This window comes from Oncorhynchus mykiss, chromosome 10 (assembly GCF_013265735.2).
Source record: "Oncorhynchus mykiss isolate Arlee chromosome 10, USDA_OmykA_1.1, whole genome shotgun sequence".
In the NCBI taxonomy this organism is placed as follows: domain Eukaryota; kingdom Metazoa; phylum Chordata; class Actinopteri; order Salmoniformes; family Salmonidae; genus Oncorhynchus; species Oncorhynchus mykiss.
In genome coordinates this window covers 41,224,023-41,240,410 of record NC_048574.1, presented here as the reverse complement: position 1 = coordinate 41,240,410, position 16,388 = coordinate 41,224,023, and the positions used below count along the sequence as shown (strand labels likewise).

The following is a 16,388-nucleotide window of genomic DNA, read 5'->3' as shown; positions in this document are numbered from 1 at the left end:
ACCGAGAGCCACACCTGTGCTAGGCTCCAGAGCGTCTCTTTCCTTTTGACAGCACACAGCTGCTCTGTTAATTAACCACGAGGGTTCATGAGTGAGGTTAATTAAACAGCGTGTCTCATCACATTCCCATAAAGAACAGGCTTTTGGGTGGCTCTCCCTCTTCCTTTCCATCTCCCAACTTCCTTCTTTACTTCAACCTTGTGCTAGGCTCTATTGACTGGTGAAATGCTAGAGGAATAAGGGTTTAACCTAACAAGTGAACAAAAACAGAACAACCCAAAATAAGAAGAGATCTCAAACGTTGCATTTGGCATTTGAAGACATTTTAATAATAAATAATGTGGTAAAATGACAATGTTTTTTTTCTTTCTATCCCGTTTTAAACATACCCAGTAATGAAATGAAATGCCATGGCTGACATCATGAACATAGTAGTGTAATTCTTTAAAACAAACTCCAAACAAATGTCAGGCGCCCTCAGTGAACATCGTTTCACACATTTTGTACATGTGTAGGAAGTAAAGAAATGGACTCAAAGCTTGGCCTTGATGTGGCCATTAAGAACCTAAACCCAACAACAACACGCTGTTCCATCTCCAAGCTGCAGGATTCTCAAGTCTTCTTCTTTAGTCCTTCTTTTGAGTCAGCATTCATTTCACTTCCTTCAACCCTGTCTTGCTGGGAAACAACGATGGATGTGTCACTGTGTGTTGCTTGCTCATGGACAAAATGCCACCCATCACCAGGCACGGAGAAGTCCATTTTCCAGGATGGATCCGTCAACATTTCCACTCTTAACTTATCTGGAAAGAAGACTACTACTAAGAGAAATGAGGCTTCCTCACCCTTCTCTATTGGTGCAATGTGTGCCTCAGGTTGTCAAACGGTCTCTCTCACTTCCTCATAAGTGCATTTGTAGACATGAGGGTATAATCCGACCAACACAGTAGTTTGTGTCATAATAAATGGATAAATGCGGTCACTGCTTTGGGCAGTGTCCCCTTCAGTCCAAATGATCACTCTGGTTTCAATTAAACCTAAGCTAGACAGAGGAGTCTCGTTTCCATCCCAATCCCAACAGAAACAGAATATTAAGACACATAACACTCGTCCAATCGTATACAGAATACGATTGACAACATTATTTTTTTAATCATTGTTCCTCAAGACGGAACGTCATAGACACCAAATGGTTTAAAATAAAGTTAAGTGATTGTGCTTTTGAAACCAAAGTAGAACAAATAACGCACATTGACAAGACCAACATCAATAACAAAACAGTAACAGTGCATTACAAAAATACATTGAAAACAAAATGTAAAAATCCCATTGTAGCAATTTTTGTGGCAGCAAAATGACGGAACAATTTACAAGATGGATGGTGAAGTCCAAATATTAATTACAGTAATATAACAGGCGCAACAGACATTCCAAGACCAGTCTGGGGCACCACAGAAGGTGGTCCAAGACAAGGTATCTGTATACAACAGTCATCTAATGTGCATGTACTTTCATATTAGTCACTAGCTCACCATAGAGGCCAGTTCTCAACCAACAACTCATGTAAACAATGATCTAATAGTGCTTCGTACCAGTGGGTGCACAGACTGAAACGTGATCACACTCACACTCACACTTTCTTTTTCCCTCCAAAATGGCATCAAATGAGAAATGGTCAAAAGAAAAACTAATAATAAGTATTGTTACGTTTTTTTCCCCCCTTATTCTGTATGATAAGAAAAGTAATTGACATAATAGTCACTGATGTCAGATTCAAGCCTTCCTGTGAGGGCACTGTGGGAGTTTCCTGTCCTCCTCCCATGATCCTCAGCTCTCCAGCAGCTGTGGACACAAGTTTATAACGCAACCCCTCGATTAATGGCCATCAAAAGAAGCTCATAGACATACTAGATTTTGGACGCAGAATTTCAGCTAACGGAAACGAGGCAACTGACACTTTTATGAGCATCTTGTTCTCACCTCTAGTTCCTCTTCCTGGGTCTGGAAGCCTGCGATGCTGGGCAGTGTGTCTGTGGGGTTCCTGCGGGCCCCATCTCTCCTCCGTCCCCCTGAGCCCCGGGAGGACATGGAGCTGGAGGAGCTCTGACCCTGGCTCTGGCCCTGCACCGAGGGGAACGAGGGCCTGCTGTATGGGAGGATGTCTTCAGAACCTGGAACAGAGAGACAGATTCAAGGGGATTTAGTTTGACATGGAGAAACCACATAAAAGCAAAAGGTTATAATGCTCATATTTGTACGTCTTTGTTCCAATACACAAACCATATGGGAAGTATACTACATTGCAGTAAGTACCTGGGTGTTGACGACCTTTGTTGCTCCCTTTGCCTCCCTGTGGAGTCCTGTTCTTGTCCTGCGCCTCCCGTCTCTCCACAGAGCCCTCTCTGGTCCTCTGGCCTCCTGCACTCCCTCTCCGGCCCCGTCCCTCCCCAGAGCCAATCCTAGGGAGTGTGGCCCCCCTCACCTCATAGCCACACCGCGACATGTGACTAGGAGACTTCAAGGGCATACACGAGTCTGAGGAGAGAAGAACACAGAAATGGAACTTCAGACTTTCTTTATTCACCAAGGAATATGTACTGTACAGCTGAGAGAAGTCAATGGGGAAAGCCGTTCCGTGAAGTGACCCGTGTCTCAGATCCAGTCCCTTACCGTCAGTGAAGTCGTTCCTCTGCTGGTGGCCAGCCTGGGCCTGGTGCTGCTTGTGCCTCTTGGGCGGTCTCTTCTGCATCACTGCAGAGCTCATGTTGCTGTCTGTGGACAGGGGGCTGCTGGGACGCTGGCTCCTTCGCCCTGAGGGAACAGACAAACATTCAGTACATGGACGTTTATATAAGAAGGTATATCTAGTGTTTTTCTGCTGCTATTTTCCCCTGACCCAGTTTCTTTTGCCACTCTCCTACTCACCTGCTGGCCCTGTGTCCTCTGGGAACCTGGCCATGCGTAGGCCTGCTGTGTAGTCTCCAGTGTTGGCCACAGCCTGGGCGAAGTCTGCGTCTGTGAAGAAGGATCCGTCCGAGGAGCTGACAGCACTGGAGCGTCCTGACGAGCCATTGTCCTCCTCGGAGGCCGAGCCCCAGCCGTTGATCATGGAGCCCGTCACAGAGCTCTCCAGGTCCCCAGTGCTGGAGGCCGGCGTCTGCTCCAACCCTCGGAGGTGCAGCCTGCGTGGGGGAGGGTGGTGCTGGTGGTGGGGCTGTTTCTGGTGGGGCTGGGGGTTATTTTGGTGCTGGTGATAGTGACCCTGGGCCATCTCCGCATCCGTCTCATCCCCTTCCTCTTCTTCATCCTCCTCCTCTTCCTCCTGACCGTCAGTGTCCAGTGCCAGGGGGCTGGAGATGTAGCCGTAGGTGTGTGGGGGGGAGAGGGGGTGTGGGGGAGGAGGTGGGCTGGCTGCGTGTTGTCTAAGGACGAAGACAGGGAAAGGATCAAAACATGGACCAATAGATATGGTTAACAGTTGTAGCTGGGATGAGTGATGTGCAGTGTAAGTTGGGCTCATAGTTACCTGTGGTGGTCTGTTCCGTTGTGTAGGACAATGGGCTGATCTCCCTGGGGGGAGGGGGTGAGAGTGGCTGTAGACTGGTGACTGTAGGACATACCCGCAGGGGAAGAGGCTGCCCCCCTAACAGGGGGGGTGGGACACCTATCCATCCCCTCCGCCGCCTCCTGCTCTTCCTCCTCCATCTCATCCGGATGCAGGTACATCCGTGAGGTAAGCATTGGGCACGGGGCATCTGGGTTAAAGCTTTTTTCCATGGGCAGGGTATACTCATCACAGCTCCGGCTTGGTGGGGGGTTGGCAGGGGGAGGGGGCAGAGGTTCACCCCAGTTCACTGTGTTAGTTTTGGGAAGTTTGGGAGTGCGAGTTCCCTTCTTATGACTTTGGCTCCCTGCAGAGACAATATAAAAAAACAATTTGAACATACTGCAGAACAAAATACTTATTTGTCCTATTGATATAATCAGTGTGCTCAGTGTCTCACCAGAGGTACTGCTGCTGCCCCTGTCAGAACTGTGGTGGGAGCCTCCTGTGCTGTGTTCGTGGGCCTGGTTATAGGGGACGGTGCCTTGCAGAGGCCCATCTCCTCTATAGTGGTCTGAAGACAGCAGCGACAGAGAGACAGACAGAGATAAACAGATATATTGACCAGGGGCGTTGATAGAGGGGGGTCATGGGTTAGCACCCCCCCCCCCCCCCCCCCTTATTCTCATGGGTCAGAACACTGTCAGTCTGGCTCAGATTGGAAAGGAAAGGTTGGCTTTCGGACCATTAAGACCAGACTGCTCATAGGCAGTGGGCAGGCTGTTTAGCGGTATTAGAGGTTAGCTTTAGGACCATTAAGACCAGACTGCTCATAGGCAGTGGGCAGGCTGTTTAGCGGTATTAAAGGTTGGCTTTAGGACCATTAAGACCAGACTGCTCATAGGCAGTGGGCAGGCTGTTTAGCGGTATTAGAGGTTAGCTTTCGGACCATTAAGACCAGACTGCTCATAGGCAGTGGGCAGGCTGTTTAGCGGTATTAAAGGTTGGCTTTAGGACCATTAAGACCAGACTGCTCATAGGCAGTGGGCAGGCTGTTTAGCGGTATTAAAGGTTGGCTTTAGGACCATGCAGGTGCGAAGACTGTGCTTGGCTGGCTGGCTTTAGGACTATGGAGAGCAGATTGACCAGATGCAGTGAAAAAGCACAACTTCTCTCTCAGTTGATGAAGTGCAGAGGTGGAAGATGGCTACGTAACTGCTGTTTGACTTGACAGGAACCTGGGCAGAGCTAGTGTGCAGCAGCTATTTGCTGAATGTCATGTTGTTGTAGAATGGGGGGTATGAAGCTACAGCAGCCGAGGTGAGAACGGCTGGACATATTTTTGTTGGTTTTTGCTGTTCTCCAAATAGCATTTGAGCTTTTAAATTAAAAATACAGTAAATGAGCTTTAACTTTCATAAAAATCCAGTTCCCACTGAACATGTATCTAACCTGAATATTTTCCCTATGTTAATTTTCAAATGTATTTATTTTAATAGATTAGGGCAGATACAAATTAACAGTCGGGACAGTTATTCAACGCAATGCATTGTACTTTAAGCCAATTTTCAACGCTATTTGTGATACAATTTGTTGATTTCCCATGAACGGTTCTTGGTCCCCAATTTGCCCCCCCCCCCCCATGAAAAAGTTCCTTGATAAGCCCCTGATGTTGACTACACAGAGTAAAACAAATAAACAAAAAAATGATTAACTTCCCAAAATGCCCTCCCTCCCACCACTGCTACTGTAAGTCTCCAATCCTCTCACCTTTATTAAGTCTGTTGTTCTGCTCCATGATGTTGTACTGCATCTGTGTTTTCTGCAGGTGGGAGGGGGGCTGGTTCCAACAGCGGATGTCAGGGGCCCCGGCCCCAGCTGCTGCAGCCTTGTTCAGGATGCTGGACTGGATGAGCTGGGTGGTGGCATAGGGGGTGGGCTCGTAGGGGGTGGGCGGCCCTCCCCCTGGGCCCACATAGCACAGGCTGGGGTTGTTGAAAGTCTTGAGCTCGTTAAGTTTGTTGGAGAGGTCCACGTCGCTGTACACAGCCTGCTCAGGCCCCAGCAGAACCCCCTGCTGTTTCTCCAGCTGGCTGCCATAGTTGGCGATGCAGTCGGCTATGGAGAGGAGACCACATGGGGTTAGGTCTGGTAAACCTTCATTAACCCTTCAGGAAGTGAAGTCATCTACACAACACCATCAACTATCATGTTTTATGGTGAAGCCATGTTTTTTTCCTCCCATTGCTCATTTGATTTGCATTATATCACTATATACAGTTGAAGTCGGAAGTTTACATACACTTAGGTTGGAGTCATTAAAACTCGTTTTTCATTCAGTCCACAAACTATAGTTTGTTAATTAACAAGAAATTTGTGGACTTTGGCAAGTCGGTTAGGAGATCTACTTTGTGCATGACACAAGTAATGGTTCCAACAATTGTTTACAGACAAATGATTTCACTTCTAATTTACTGTATCACAATTTTAGTGGGTCAGAGGTTTACATACACTAAGTTGACAGTGCCTTTAACCTTTAAAATGATGTCATGGCTTTAGAAAATGCTGATGGACTCAAATGATGTCAATTAGCCTATTGGAGGTGTACCTGTGGATGTATTTCAAGGCCTACCTTCAAACTCAGTGCCTCTTTGCTTGACATCATAGGAAAATAAAAATAAATCAGACAAGACCTCAGAAAAACATTGTAGACCTCCACAAGTCTGGTTCATCCTTGGGAGCAATTTCCAAATGCCTGAAGGTACCACGTTCATCTGTACAAACAATAGTACGCAAGTATAAACACCATGGGACCATGCAGCTGTCATACCACTCAGGAAGGAGACGCGTTCTGTCTCCTAGAGATGAATGTACTTTGGTGCAAAAGTGCAAATTAATGCCAGAACAACAGCAAAGGAACTTGTGAAGATGCTGGAGGAAACAGGTACAAAAGTATCTATATCCACAGTAAAACGAGTACTATATCGACATAACCTGAAAGGCCTCTCAGCAAGGAAGAAGCCACGGCTCCAAAACCGCCATAAAAAAGCCAGACTACGGTTTGCAACTGCACATGCGGACAAAGATCATACTTTTTGGAGAAATGTCCTCTGGTCTGATGAAACAAAAATAGAACTGTTTGGCCATAATGACCATCGTTATGTTTGGAGGAAAAAGGGGGATGCTTGCAAGCCGAAGAACACCATCCCAACCGTGAAGCACGGGGGTGGCAGCATCATGTTGTGGGGGTGCTTTGTTGCAGGAGGGACTAGTGCACTTCACAAAATAGATGCCATCATGAGGTAGGAAAATGATGTGGAAATATTGACGCAACATCTCAAGACAGTAGCCATGAAGTTAAAGCTTGGTTGCAAATGGGTCTTCCAAATGGACAATGACACCAAGCATACTTTCAAAGGTGTGGCAAAATGGCTGAAGGACAACAAAGTCAAGGTATTGGAGTGGCCATCACAAAGCCCTGAACTCAATCCCGTAGAAAATGTGTGGGCAGAACTGGAAAAGCGTGTGCGAGCAAGGAGGCCTATAAACCTGACTCAGTTACACCAGCTCTGTCAGGAGGAATGGGGCAAAATTCACCCAACTTATTGCAGGAAGCTTGTGGAAGGCTACCCAAAACATTTGACCCAAGTTAAACAATTTAAAGGCAATGCTACCAAATACTAATTGAGCTTATGTAAACTTCTGACCCACTGGGAATGTGATGAAAGAAATAAAGCTGAAATAAATCACTCTCTACTATTATTCTGACATTTCACATTCTTAAAATAAAGTGGTGATCCTAACTGACCTAAGACAGTGAATATTTACAAGGATTAAATTGTGAACAACTGAGTTTAAAAACAGGAATTGTGAAAAACTGAGTTTAAATGTATTTGGCTAAGGTGTATGTAAACTACATATTGTACCATATGTTCCACTACTGGGACCTGACCATAATCACAAGAAGAGGTGTGTAGCTCTAATGTTACTGACCTGGGCGGCTGTAGGTGGTCATGTTGCTGTCACTGGTGCCGTTGCCACTGTTGCAGCAGTTGATGTTGCAGTCTTTGTGGTTGGCACATGCGTTGGGCCAGGAGTCTGCCAGCCACGGCTGGTTTACACTCTCCCCCATGTTCAGCAGCCCAGGTCTGAACCAGAACCACACAACCATTATCATACAGAACATGCTTTACTCCAAGTCAAGTAAACAGGGTTTCAGTCAGGTGGTTAGTTTATGGTTAGTTTATGGTATGGTTAGGTATGGTTAGTTTATGTCCTTCGTCAGTTATTAGACTGGGAGAGATCTCCCTCTGGTGGTTAGAGTAGGGAATACTCTGTTGTGGCTTTTACCACTTTCCCTCCTGCATTTCTCAAACGCCATAATAAGTGCTATATAGACAGTGGGGAAAGCCTATCTGGTAAAGTGTACACATATAACCACACATTGGGATGATGCCCCTTACCTCCCAGCACTGCAGACAGACTCTCCTCCTCTCTGATAGGCCACTGAATCAAACAAAGAGAACAAATGTGAGAAACACAAGACAAAAACCTTGCATGACAAATAAAAGACGAAATCCAGGTTGGTGTACTCAGGCAGCGGTCCTTTCTTCTTTCTGACTCACAACTGATAGACACACACACACACAGGTAACCCACACGCAGGGCACTTGGCATTGAGAGGTGTACATACAGATAAACAAAAATCAGTCTGAGAGCTTTAACCATGATATCTCGGCCCTGAGGCACACTTCACAGTCAACGATCCCCCTGCAGTTCAGACACATCCTCTTCACTGGAGGGTGAGTCACCTCAACCACATGATTAGATACATTATCCTACGGCTACAGTACAGTCAGTATGTGAAGGACAAGTGGGAACATGGGACTGTGTTTATGCCTCTCTTCTCGTCACAAAGCATAGTGACTCAGCAGCACCATCTACCCTTGTTGTGTGTCGGTTGTCTATGTCTGATCTAAGAGGGTGGGACAGGGAGGGGCTTATGACCTCTTTAGGAGCCGTCTGTCACCTGATTCACATTATGTCAGAACATCACTTCACAGCTCTGTACTGACCTCCCTCTGCAAGATTTCATTTAAAATGATTGGTGTACGGATGTGAGGCCACCTAACTTATACACTAAGTCCATTAGCTGTTTGTATATGGGAATAGCTTGGCCCTGAGTGCTGCGAGAAACAGAGTACATAGGGAGATAACTGTGTTTGTGCACAGGCATCTCTGAATCATAGGGGCTTCAAGTTCAGTACACATATGGGTAAATAACTGTGCATTCAGCACTCAAATACATGTTTACAGCAGAATACATTCATACATACCTGTAGGTGTGAAAGTGAATGATGGAACTGCAGGAACAAACCCAAGGCCAAACAGAGGAGGGAGGGAAGGAGAGAAAAAAGTGATGGGAGAGAAAGTGAGAAGAAGGGTCATTTATTAATAGCAAAATGTACATTTCGTAAGCCTGTGGAAAAAACAAACACAAAAACCTGGCAGACATTTTAACGCGCACATGCACACTCAAACGCACGCGTACGCACACACACACGCATCAATCACCACCGCGGTGGTCTCAGGAACAAGTGGCCTTGTGGGTAATGGAGGTCACAATGGGGCAGAGCGAGGGCGATAACAGTGATAGAACACATGTCATAATACCTGGCTGACAGGCCTGTCCCTACTCTAACTGTGTCTCACCAGGGAGAGGGGCGGCAGGCGGTGGCCTGGAAATGAGCCCTAAATGTCACCGTTTGAATGTCAGCGTAATCTGGGATGTGCCAGCTAGGCGTCTGATCGTCGCTACCCTTTGAGGTCTTTGAGTCAGGGGAGAAGATTAGACCAACCCCCTTTTATGGGTGAGATGTGGTTATCAGGCTCCCTACTTTGAGGATAAAAGCAGCTGACACGAGGCAAGTCACACTATGGGCTACTGGAAAAAAACACACCTTAATGTGACTGAAGTGAATAAATGTAATGGTGACACAGAGGACCGTGTCCAACCTGTGTGTCAGTGAGCGCAGGTTACCAGCGTTCAGCTAAACGACCACAACACCAACCTAATGTCCTCCCTCTGTCTACCACTCCTGATCTAATCACTGTCACATCTCTCCACAACAACATATTACCTGGGTGTGATCTACCATTGATACTCTACTGACGGCAGTATAATACTGTAAACACCTTCAAAGACACGGACATTAAAGTTCTCCGTCACACACACAGTCACCCATACACACCACAGTCACCCATACACACAGTCACCCATACACACCCATACACACCACAGTCACCCATACACACAGTTACCCATACACACCCATACACACCACAGTCACCCATACACACAGTCACCTATACACACCCATACACACCAGTCACCCATACACACCCATACACACCACAGTCACCCATACACACACAGTCACCCATACACACACACACCACAGTCATCCATACACACAGTCACCCATACCTCAACACCACAGTCACCCATAAACACACAGAGTCACCCATACACGCACACGCAGTAACCCATACACCACAAACACCCCGATATATACACCTAAACCTACATCCACTACAGACCTTTGCGTATGCCGGCGTAGCTGCTGCTGAGGCCGCTCCTCTTTTTACGGTGACGATACAGCCACACACTGAACACCATGAGGACCACCCAGCAGGTGGCACCGATGCCCGCGATGAACGCCGGCTGCTTGACCACGTCTGAAATCTGAGACAGCGTGTCCTGGTCCTCAGGGCTGTCCATCATCTGACCCGTAGAGTCTGGAGAAGAGGGGGAGGACGAGGAGGAGATTGAGACATAGAACATGTACAGTGAGGGAAAAAAGTATTTCATCCCCTGCTGATTTTGTACGTTTGCCCACTGACAAAGAAATTATCAGTCTATAGTATTAACGGTAGGTTTATTTGAACAGTGAGAGACAGAATAACAACAACAAAAATCCAGAAAAACGCATGTAAAAAATGTTATAAATTGATTTGCATTTTAATGACGGAAATAAGTATTTGACCACTCTGCAAAACATGACTTAGTACTTGGTGGCAAAACCCTTCTTGGCAATCACAGAGGTCAGACGTTTCTTGTAGTTGGCCACCATGTTTGCACACATCTCAGGAGGGATTTTGTCCCACTCCTCTTTGCAGATCTTCTCCAAGTCATTAAGGTTTCGAGGCTGACGTTTGGCAACTCGAACCTTCAGCTCCCTCCACAGATTTTCTACGGGATTAAGGTCTGGAGACTGGCTAGGCCACTCCAGGACCTTAATGTGCTTCTTCTTGAGCCTCTCCTTAGTTGCCTTGGCTGTGTGTTTTGGGTCATTGTCATGCTGGAATACCCATCCACGACCCATTTTCAATGCCCTGGCTGAGGGAAGGAGGTTCTCACCCAAGATTTGACGGAACATGGCCCCGTCCATCGTCCCTTGATGCGGTGAAGTTGTCCTGTCCCCTTAGCAGAAAAACACCCCCAAAGCATAATGTTTCCACCTTCATGTTTGACGGTGGGGATGGTGTTCTTGGGGTCATAGGCAGCATTCCTCCTCCTCCAAACACAGCGAGTTGAGTTGATGCCAAAGAGCTCCATTTTGGTCTCATCTGACCACAACACTTTCACCCAGTTGTCCTCTGAATCATTCAGATCTTCATTGTCAAACTTCAGATGGGCATGTATATGTGCTTTCTTGAGCAGGGGGACCTTGCGGGCGCAGCAGGATTTCAGTCCTTCACGGCTTAGTGTGTTACCAATTGTTTTCTTGGTGACTATGGTCCCAGCTGCCTTGAGATCATTGACAAGATCCTCCCATGTAGTTCTGGGCTGATCCCTCACCGTTCTCATGATCATTGCAACTCCACGAGGTGAGATCTTGCATGGAGCCCCAGGTCGAGGGAGATTGACAGTTATTTTGTGTTTCTTCCATTTGCGAATAATCGCATCAACAGTTGTCACCTTCTCACCAAGCTGTTTGGCGATGGTCTTGTAGCCCATTCCAGCCTTGTGTAGGTCTACAATCTTGTCCCTGACATCCTTGGAGAGTTCTTTGGTCTTGGCCATGGTGGAGAGTTTGGAATCTGATTGATTGATTGCTTCTGTGGACAGGTGTCTTTTTTAGAGGTAACAAACTGAGATTAGGAGCACTCCCTTTAAGATATATCCATATCTCAGCTCGTTACCTGTATAAAAGACACCTGGAAGCCAGAAATCTTTCTGATTGAGAGGGGGTCAAATACGTATTTCCCTCATTAAAATGCAAATCAATTTATAACATTTTTGACATGCGTTTATCTGAATTATTTTGTTGTTATTCTGTCTCTCATTGTTCAAATAAACCTACCATTAAAATTATAGACTGATAATTTCTTTGTCAGTGGGCAAACATACAAAATCAGCAGGGGATCAAATACTTCTTTCCCCTCACTGTACATTGGCAGGGAAAGAAAGTGAGGAGGATCCTGAAGGACAAACATCAGTCCTTCAAAACATTCAAGTTCAACTGGAGGCCAGGAGTCGGAGATGGAAAACAGCATTACAGAGATAAGATAGGAGAGACAGCTGGAGAAATGAGTTCTCTCTAAATACATCTGGGCACATAATCTGTCATGAAGAATGTTCTCATTCTCTGCTCCTCTTTAGAGTGCTAGGCCAAGAGGTGAACTGGACGCCAAGGTTTGAGACTTGACTCACGGTGACATTATCCTTGTGAATTGGCTCCACGAAGCTACTCTAAACGCTTGATATGGACCATGCGAAAAAGCTGGAATGTGCTAAGAAGATGGAGGTGGAAAATGTGTGTGTGCTTTTTGTCACGAATGGTGAAACTGAGGCTAAGGCAGGGAGACGGCTAAATGGTCATTATTTTGATGATGATGATACCTGAGTAAAGGCCTTGTGAGCTGACTCAGGGACATGTTCATGTCAGGACTTGAGATGGACACCCTGTACTGTGTACATTGGTCATGGTGAGAACTGACACAGTATGCAAATCACACAGACCATCTATCCGATGGCTACGAATGAAAAGAGCTTAGACAGGCTGAACCGGTGTTGACCTGAAGTAGACAGTGGATTAACACTGAACTCACCTCTCCGCTTCCTAGTTCTGAGATCAAATGTATTTTTAGAAACTCTAAACTCAGGGGAGGCTGACAGGTGTTAACTACAGTTGACCAGCTCACCAAGTTGAAAGAAGGTGACGTCGCTCTTGACCCCAGGGCCGGCGCCGTTGCTAGCGGCGACCTCCACGCTGTAGCGTATCCCTGGCGCAAGGCTGGGGATCAGCACGGAGAAGGTGGAGCCATCTACTGTCCGGTTGACGTGGTAACGGCTCTCGTTGCCCAGGCACCAGATCTGGAGAGGACAGTGTAAAAGAAAGAGGAGGGGGAATAGTAAGACAGGGACTTGGTTCTTTCAGTAAATGCCAAAATACCCGTTATAAGACATTTCAACATTAGTCCAGTAGATGGCAATGCCTCCTCAATACTTAGTCCACCTCTGCTGGAGCAACTAAAAACACACGCACCCAAGGAAGTTTGAGGGGGAAAAGTGTGAGGCTTGAGGTTCTGCTCTATACCTCTCTCTGTTTGTTCCCCTATCTCACCCTCCCTCCATCTTACCTTGTACTCCTGTACCATTCCGTTCTGTTCCTCTTCGGAAGGTGGTTGCCAGGCGACCAGGATGGCGGTCCCGTTGGCATCGCTCTTCGTCACGGTAACGCCCCGGGGGGCTCCGCTGGGGGCTGAGACAAGGACCCACCGTCAGACAGAAGCACAGACATCATGATGACATCAAAGACATTCACTCTCATTTGAGCTATGCTCAGAGTCTGCTCAGAGTCTGTCTCTTACTGAACTTGAAAGAACACTTAGTGACAATTCAGATGACAGGCATCAGACCGCCACATATGCAGTAGTTCTAGAGCATTCTGAAAACATACAGTAAGCTCTAAATAACAGGACTGAACTGAACAGAATGATCATAACCAGCTAATGAACATTATGTGGAATGAATCAAGGTTAATATCTTTCAAAAAATATGTACTAATTTAAGGTTATGGAACTAGAGTGAATCATTTGTATTCATGTTGTGATAATTGTTAGCCTTTGTAAGGTGAGCAGATTTTAGGAAATGTGCAACACCACGTTTTCTCTGACGAGCCGGGACACTGGATGTACCACATCCTATCCCTCTACACCCTCTTGCATTGATCTGCCTACGGGTATGAAACCCACATGAAGTCGACGTGGCAAGTTTCTCATCAATATAATAGAGGAATTGTCTGAGCTGATGCTGTGTTGAATGACACGTTGCTGGAGCTCTAGTAACACTTTGTGTGCCGTGCTGCAGTGATGGTGCTAGTCACCTGATGAGAGCAATTCAACTGAATCCGTAGTGCATTGGCATCGGGAGCTTATGCACCTTCTGGTTAAAGATAATGAAACTACTGGGGCTCTACTTATGAACTCAGATAACAATTAACAGCACAATTTGTCTCCACAGCTGCTGCTACGCACTCATCTATACAGAGTACACACACTGGAAGAGCTACAGTACACGCATATAAGCTTTAAACAATGTGAAACTCCCAAACCTCACCAATGATGATTACTACAACCTCACAGTAACATCCACACATCTCTGGAACAATTAGCAAGCACAGTGTGGTGTAAGGGATTTGTTATGGTTTCTCAAAATTGAACTGCTGTATGAAACCTATCATCTCCATCCACACTTCCAATCACAGCCCTCTCTAACAGCAGCCCTTGACCCCTGGCTCTAGCCTCTTACCTTCCTCTAGCGTCCTGGCCACCTTAACCTCGCTGTCCGCTCCCTGAAATTCATCAAAGAAGGGACGCACTTTGAACTCGTAGGTGACCCCTTTCTTCAGCTGAGGCACCACAGCACCGTCCTCTCCAGGGGTCCGCACCTCAAACACGCCCCACTGCCCACCTGGCTGGCCCAGATCAGCAGACGCCCTGTACATCACCTTATAGCCCTGTATGTACGGAGACTCCTGCTCCACCTAGTGGCAGAGAAGGGAAACAGATGTTAGGATTTCTTACAGTGGTTAAGACAGGGACAGGGGACAGGGGACAAGGGTCCTGAGGAATATTTTGTCTCCACTCATAAAAGGAGTGATAAAGGCCCAGTTCATTCAGTTTGTGTAGCACCCATACTTCCCCCACACTGGAAAGAGAAACCCTACTGTAAATGAGTCTATTAAATAGCTATAAAATGCTGGTTGCCATGGTCATTGATGTTTAATATTGTACTTCCAACCAAAACAATTTAACTGTAAGCCTCTGGGATCTATGAAGCCAGTGTCAAATAGCCATTACACCAGCAGAACATACTGTAGAACAGAGGTCTGAGGTGTTGGGCCAGTGTGTCCGATGTAGAAAAACACCACGTTCAAAAGGTAATACACATTATGAACCATAACTCTCCTGCTGTGTGTGTTGGGCTGGTAACCATATCCAGTGACATCCTCCATGAGAGCTCTTCAGCCCTGTGCTATGTTGTCTACAGGGAGAGCTTAGGTTCCACCCCCTCTGATCTCCCAGAGCTCACAGAAACCACAGCATGAGGTCATCACTAGCCGCCAGCTTCCTGAGAGCCTGGGACTGGTTAGGACACTGCCAGGAGGACACTGCTAACCAGCACTCGCAGAAACATGGGCCTCAGAGTTAGTGTGTTATCACCTGATTAAAAAAAGTATAATGTTCATTTGTACTGTACAGTGGCCCTATTAATAATGTTTGTCCAAGTCTGCTGAAAGTCAAAAACTCTCCTGCCAACTTCCACTGATGCTGGCCATGGGGATGCCTTCTCCCTGCCTGGCTGCCTGGCCTTGGCCCTGCTCAACTAAACTAAACTATTTACACCCTGGCTCTGTTTAGGACCGCACCCCTAACATGTGCACAAGTCAGACCATACATCACTGACGGAACCAACACCTTCATGGGGGAGAGACGGAGAAACATCTCACAACGTAGAAACGTTCTCTTTCATAGGCCAGGATCAAAACAGGTGGCCAACAGTTCCACATCCTACCCACAGCTGGCTATACAGCACAGTCTATGCCTACAGACTCAACTATGTGTTCTGAAGAACATCATCTGTCAACAAATCAAATCATACTTTGTGTTGCCTTTTGTTAATATTAGACATAGCCATGCCAGCACATCACAGTGTAGGGAGACCAACAGACCAAGCAGTGTAAGAAACTGAGTGTAATAATTCTAAAACAGCTGACACAGAAAAACACTAGGGTAACCTCTTCTGGCAGGACAGTATCTGCAGACAGCTGGGCCCAGGGCCAGAACTCTACTCACCGTCCACTGCACCCTGACGGAGGAGGAGGAGAGGATGGTGGGGTTGTGCAGATTGACAACCACGTCCCCCAGTTCCCTCTGGATCTGACGGTGGTCCACTCCTTGGCTGGTGGGAGGGGTGTCTGCATGGGGACACAGAGACAGGGAAGGGTTAGTTCACTCTGGCACTCACACTGCCCCAGCCAAGCCATGTGGTTAGGATATGAGGACCACTAAGTCTCAGTGTCTCGGTCATCAGATGAATGTGACTGTACCATCAGGTACAGGTGGTAGAGGAGGGGGTTGTCTCACCTTGTGTTCTGACGGCATCAGTGATGGGGCTGGGGTCACTGAGGCCGTAGGCGTTGGCTGCTCTAACCAGGAACAGGTAGACGGCACCTGGTTTGAGGTTCTTCAGGACAAAGGTCTCCGTCTTCACATGATCAGCCAGAGTCACCCAGCTACTCCCCGACGCGTGACTGCACAGCGGGAGGAACAATGG

General features: G+C 46.9%; 1 protein-coding gene across 5 annotated transcripts in view; it reads right to left on the bottom strand.

Moving 5' to 3' along the window:
* Window positions 1-282: 282 nt before the first annotated feature.
* The window catches only part of LOC110533888 (roundabout homolog 1), a 210,398-nt gene continuing 194,292 nt past the window's right edge, over window positions 283-16,388 (bottom strand). For all 5 annotated transcript variants that reach the window (XM_036990289.1, XM_036990290.1, XM_036990291.1 and 2 more), the window contains 17 exons: window positions 16,199-16,365; window positions 15,908-16,029; window positions 14,361-14,595; window positions 13,190-13,311; window positions 12,752-12,923; window positions 10,145-10,342; window positions 8,881-8,907; window positions 8,008-8,050; window positions 7,538-7,692; window positions 5,315-5,662; window positions 4,005-4,118; window positions 3,527-3,911; window positions 2,926-3,422; window positions 2,671-2,811; window positions 2,314-2,535; window positions 1,981-2,171; window positions 283-1,842 (listed from right to left, as the gene is read on the bottom strand). In XM_036990289.1, the coding sequence (XP_036846184.1) occupies window positions 1,828-1,842; window positions 1,981-2,171; window positions 2,314-2,535; window positions 2,671-2,811; window positions 2,926-3,422; window positions 3,527-3,911; window positions 4,005-4,118; window positions 5,315-5,662; window positions 7,538-7,692; window positions 8,008-8,050; window positions 8,881-8,907; window positions 10,145-10,342; window positions 12,752-12,923; window positions 13,190-13,311; window positions 14,361-14,595; window positions 15,908-16,029; window positions 16,199-16,365 (3,154 nt within the window). In that variant the 3' untranslated portion in view covers window positions 283-1,827. The remainder of the gene's footprint in view (window positions 1,843-1,980; window positions 2,172-2,313; window positions 2,536-2,670; window positions 2,812-2,925; window positions 3,423-3,526; window positions 3,912-4,004; window positions 4,119-5,314; window positions 5,663-7,537; window positions 7,693-8,007; window positions 8,051-8,880; window positions 8,908-10,144; window positions 10,343-12,751; window positions 12,924-13,189; window positions 13,312-14,360; window positions 14,596-15,907; window positions 16,030-16,198; window positions 16,366-16,388) is intronic.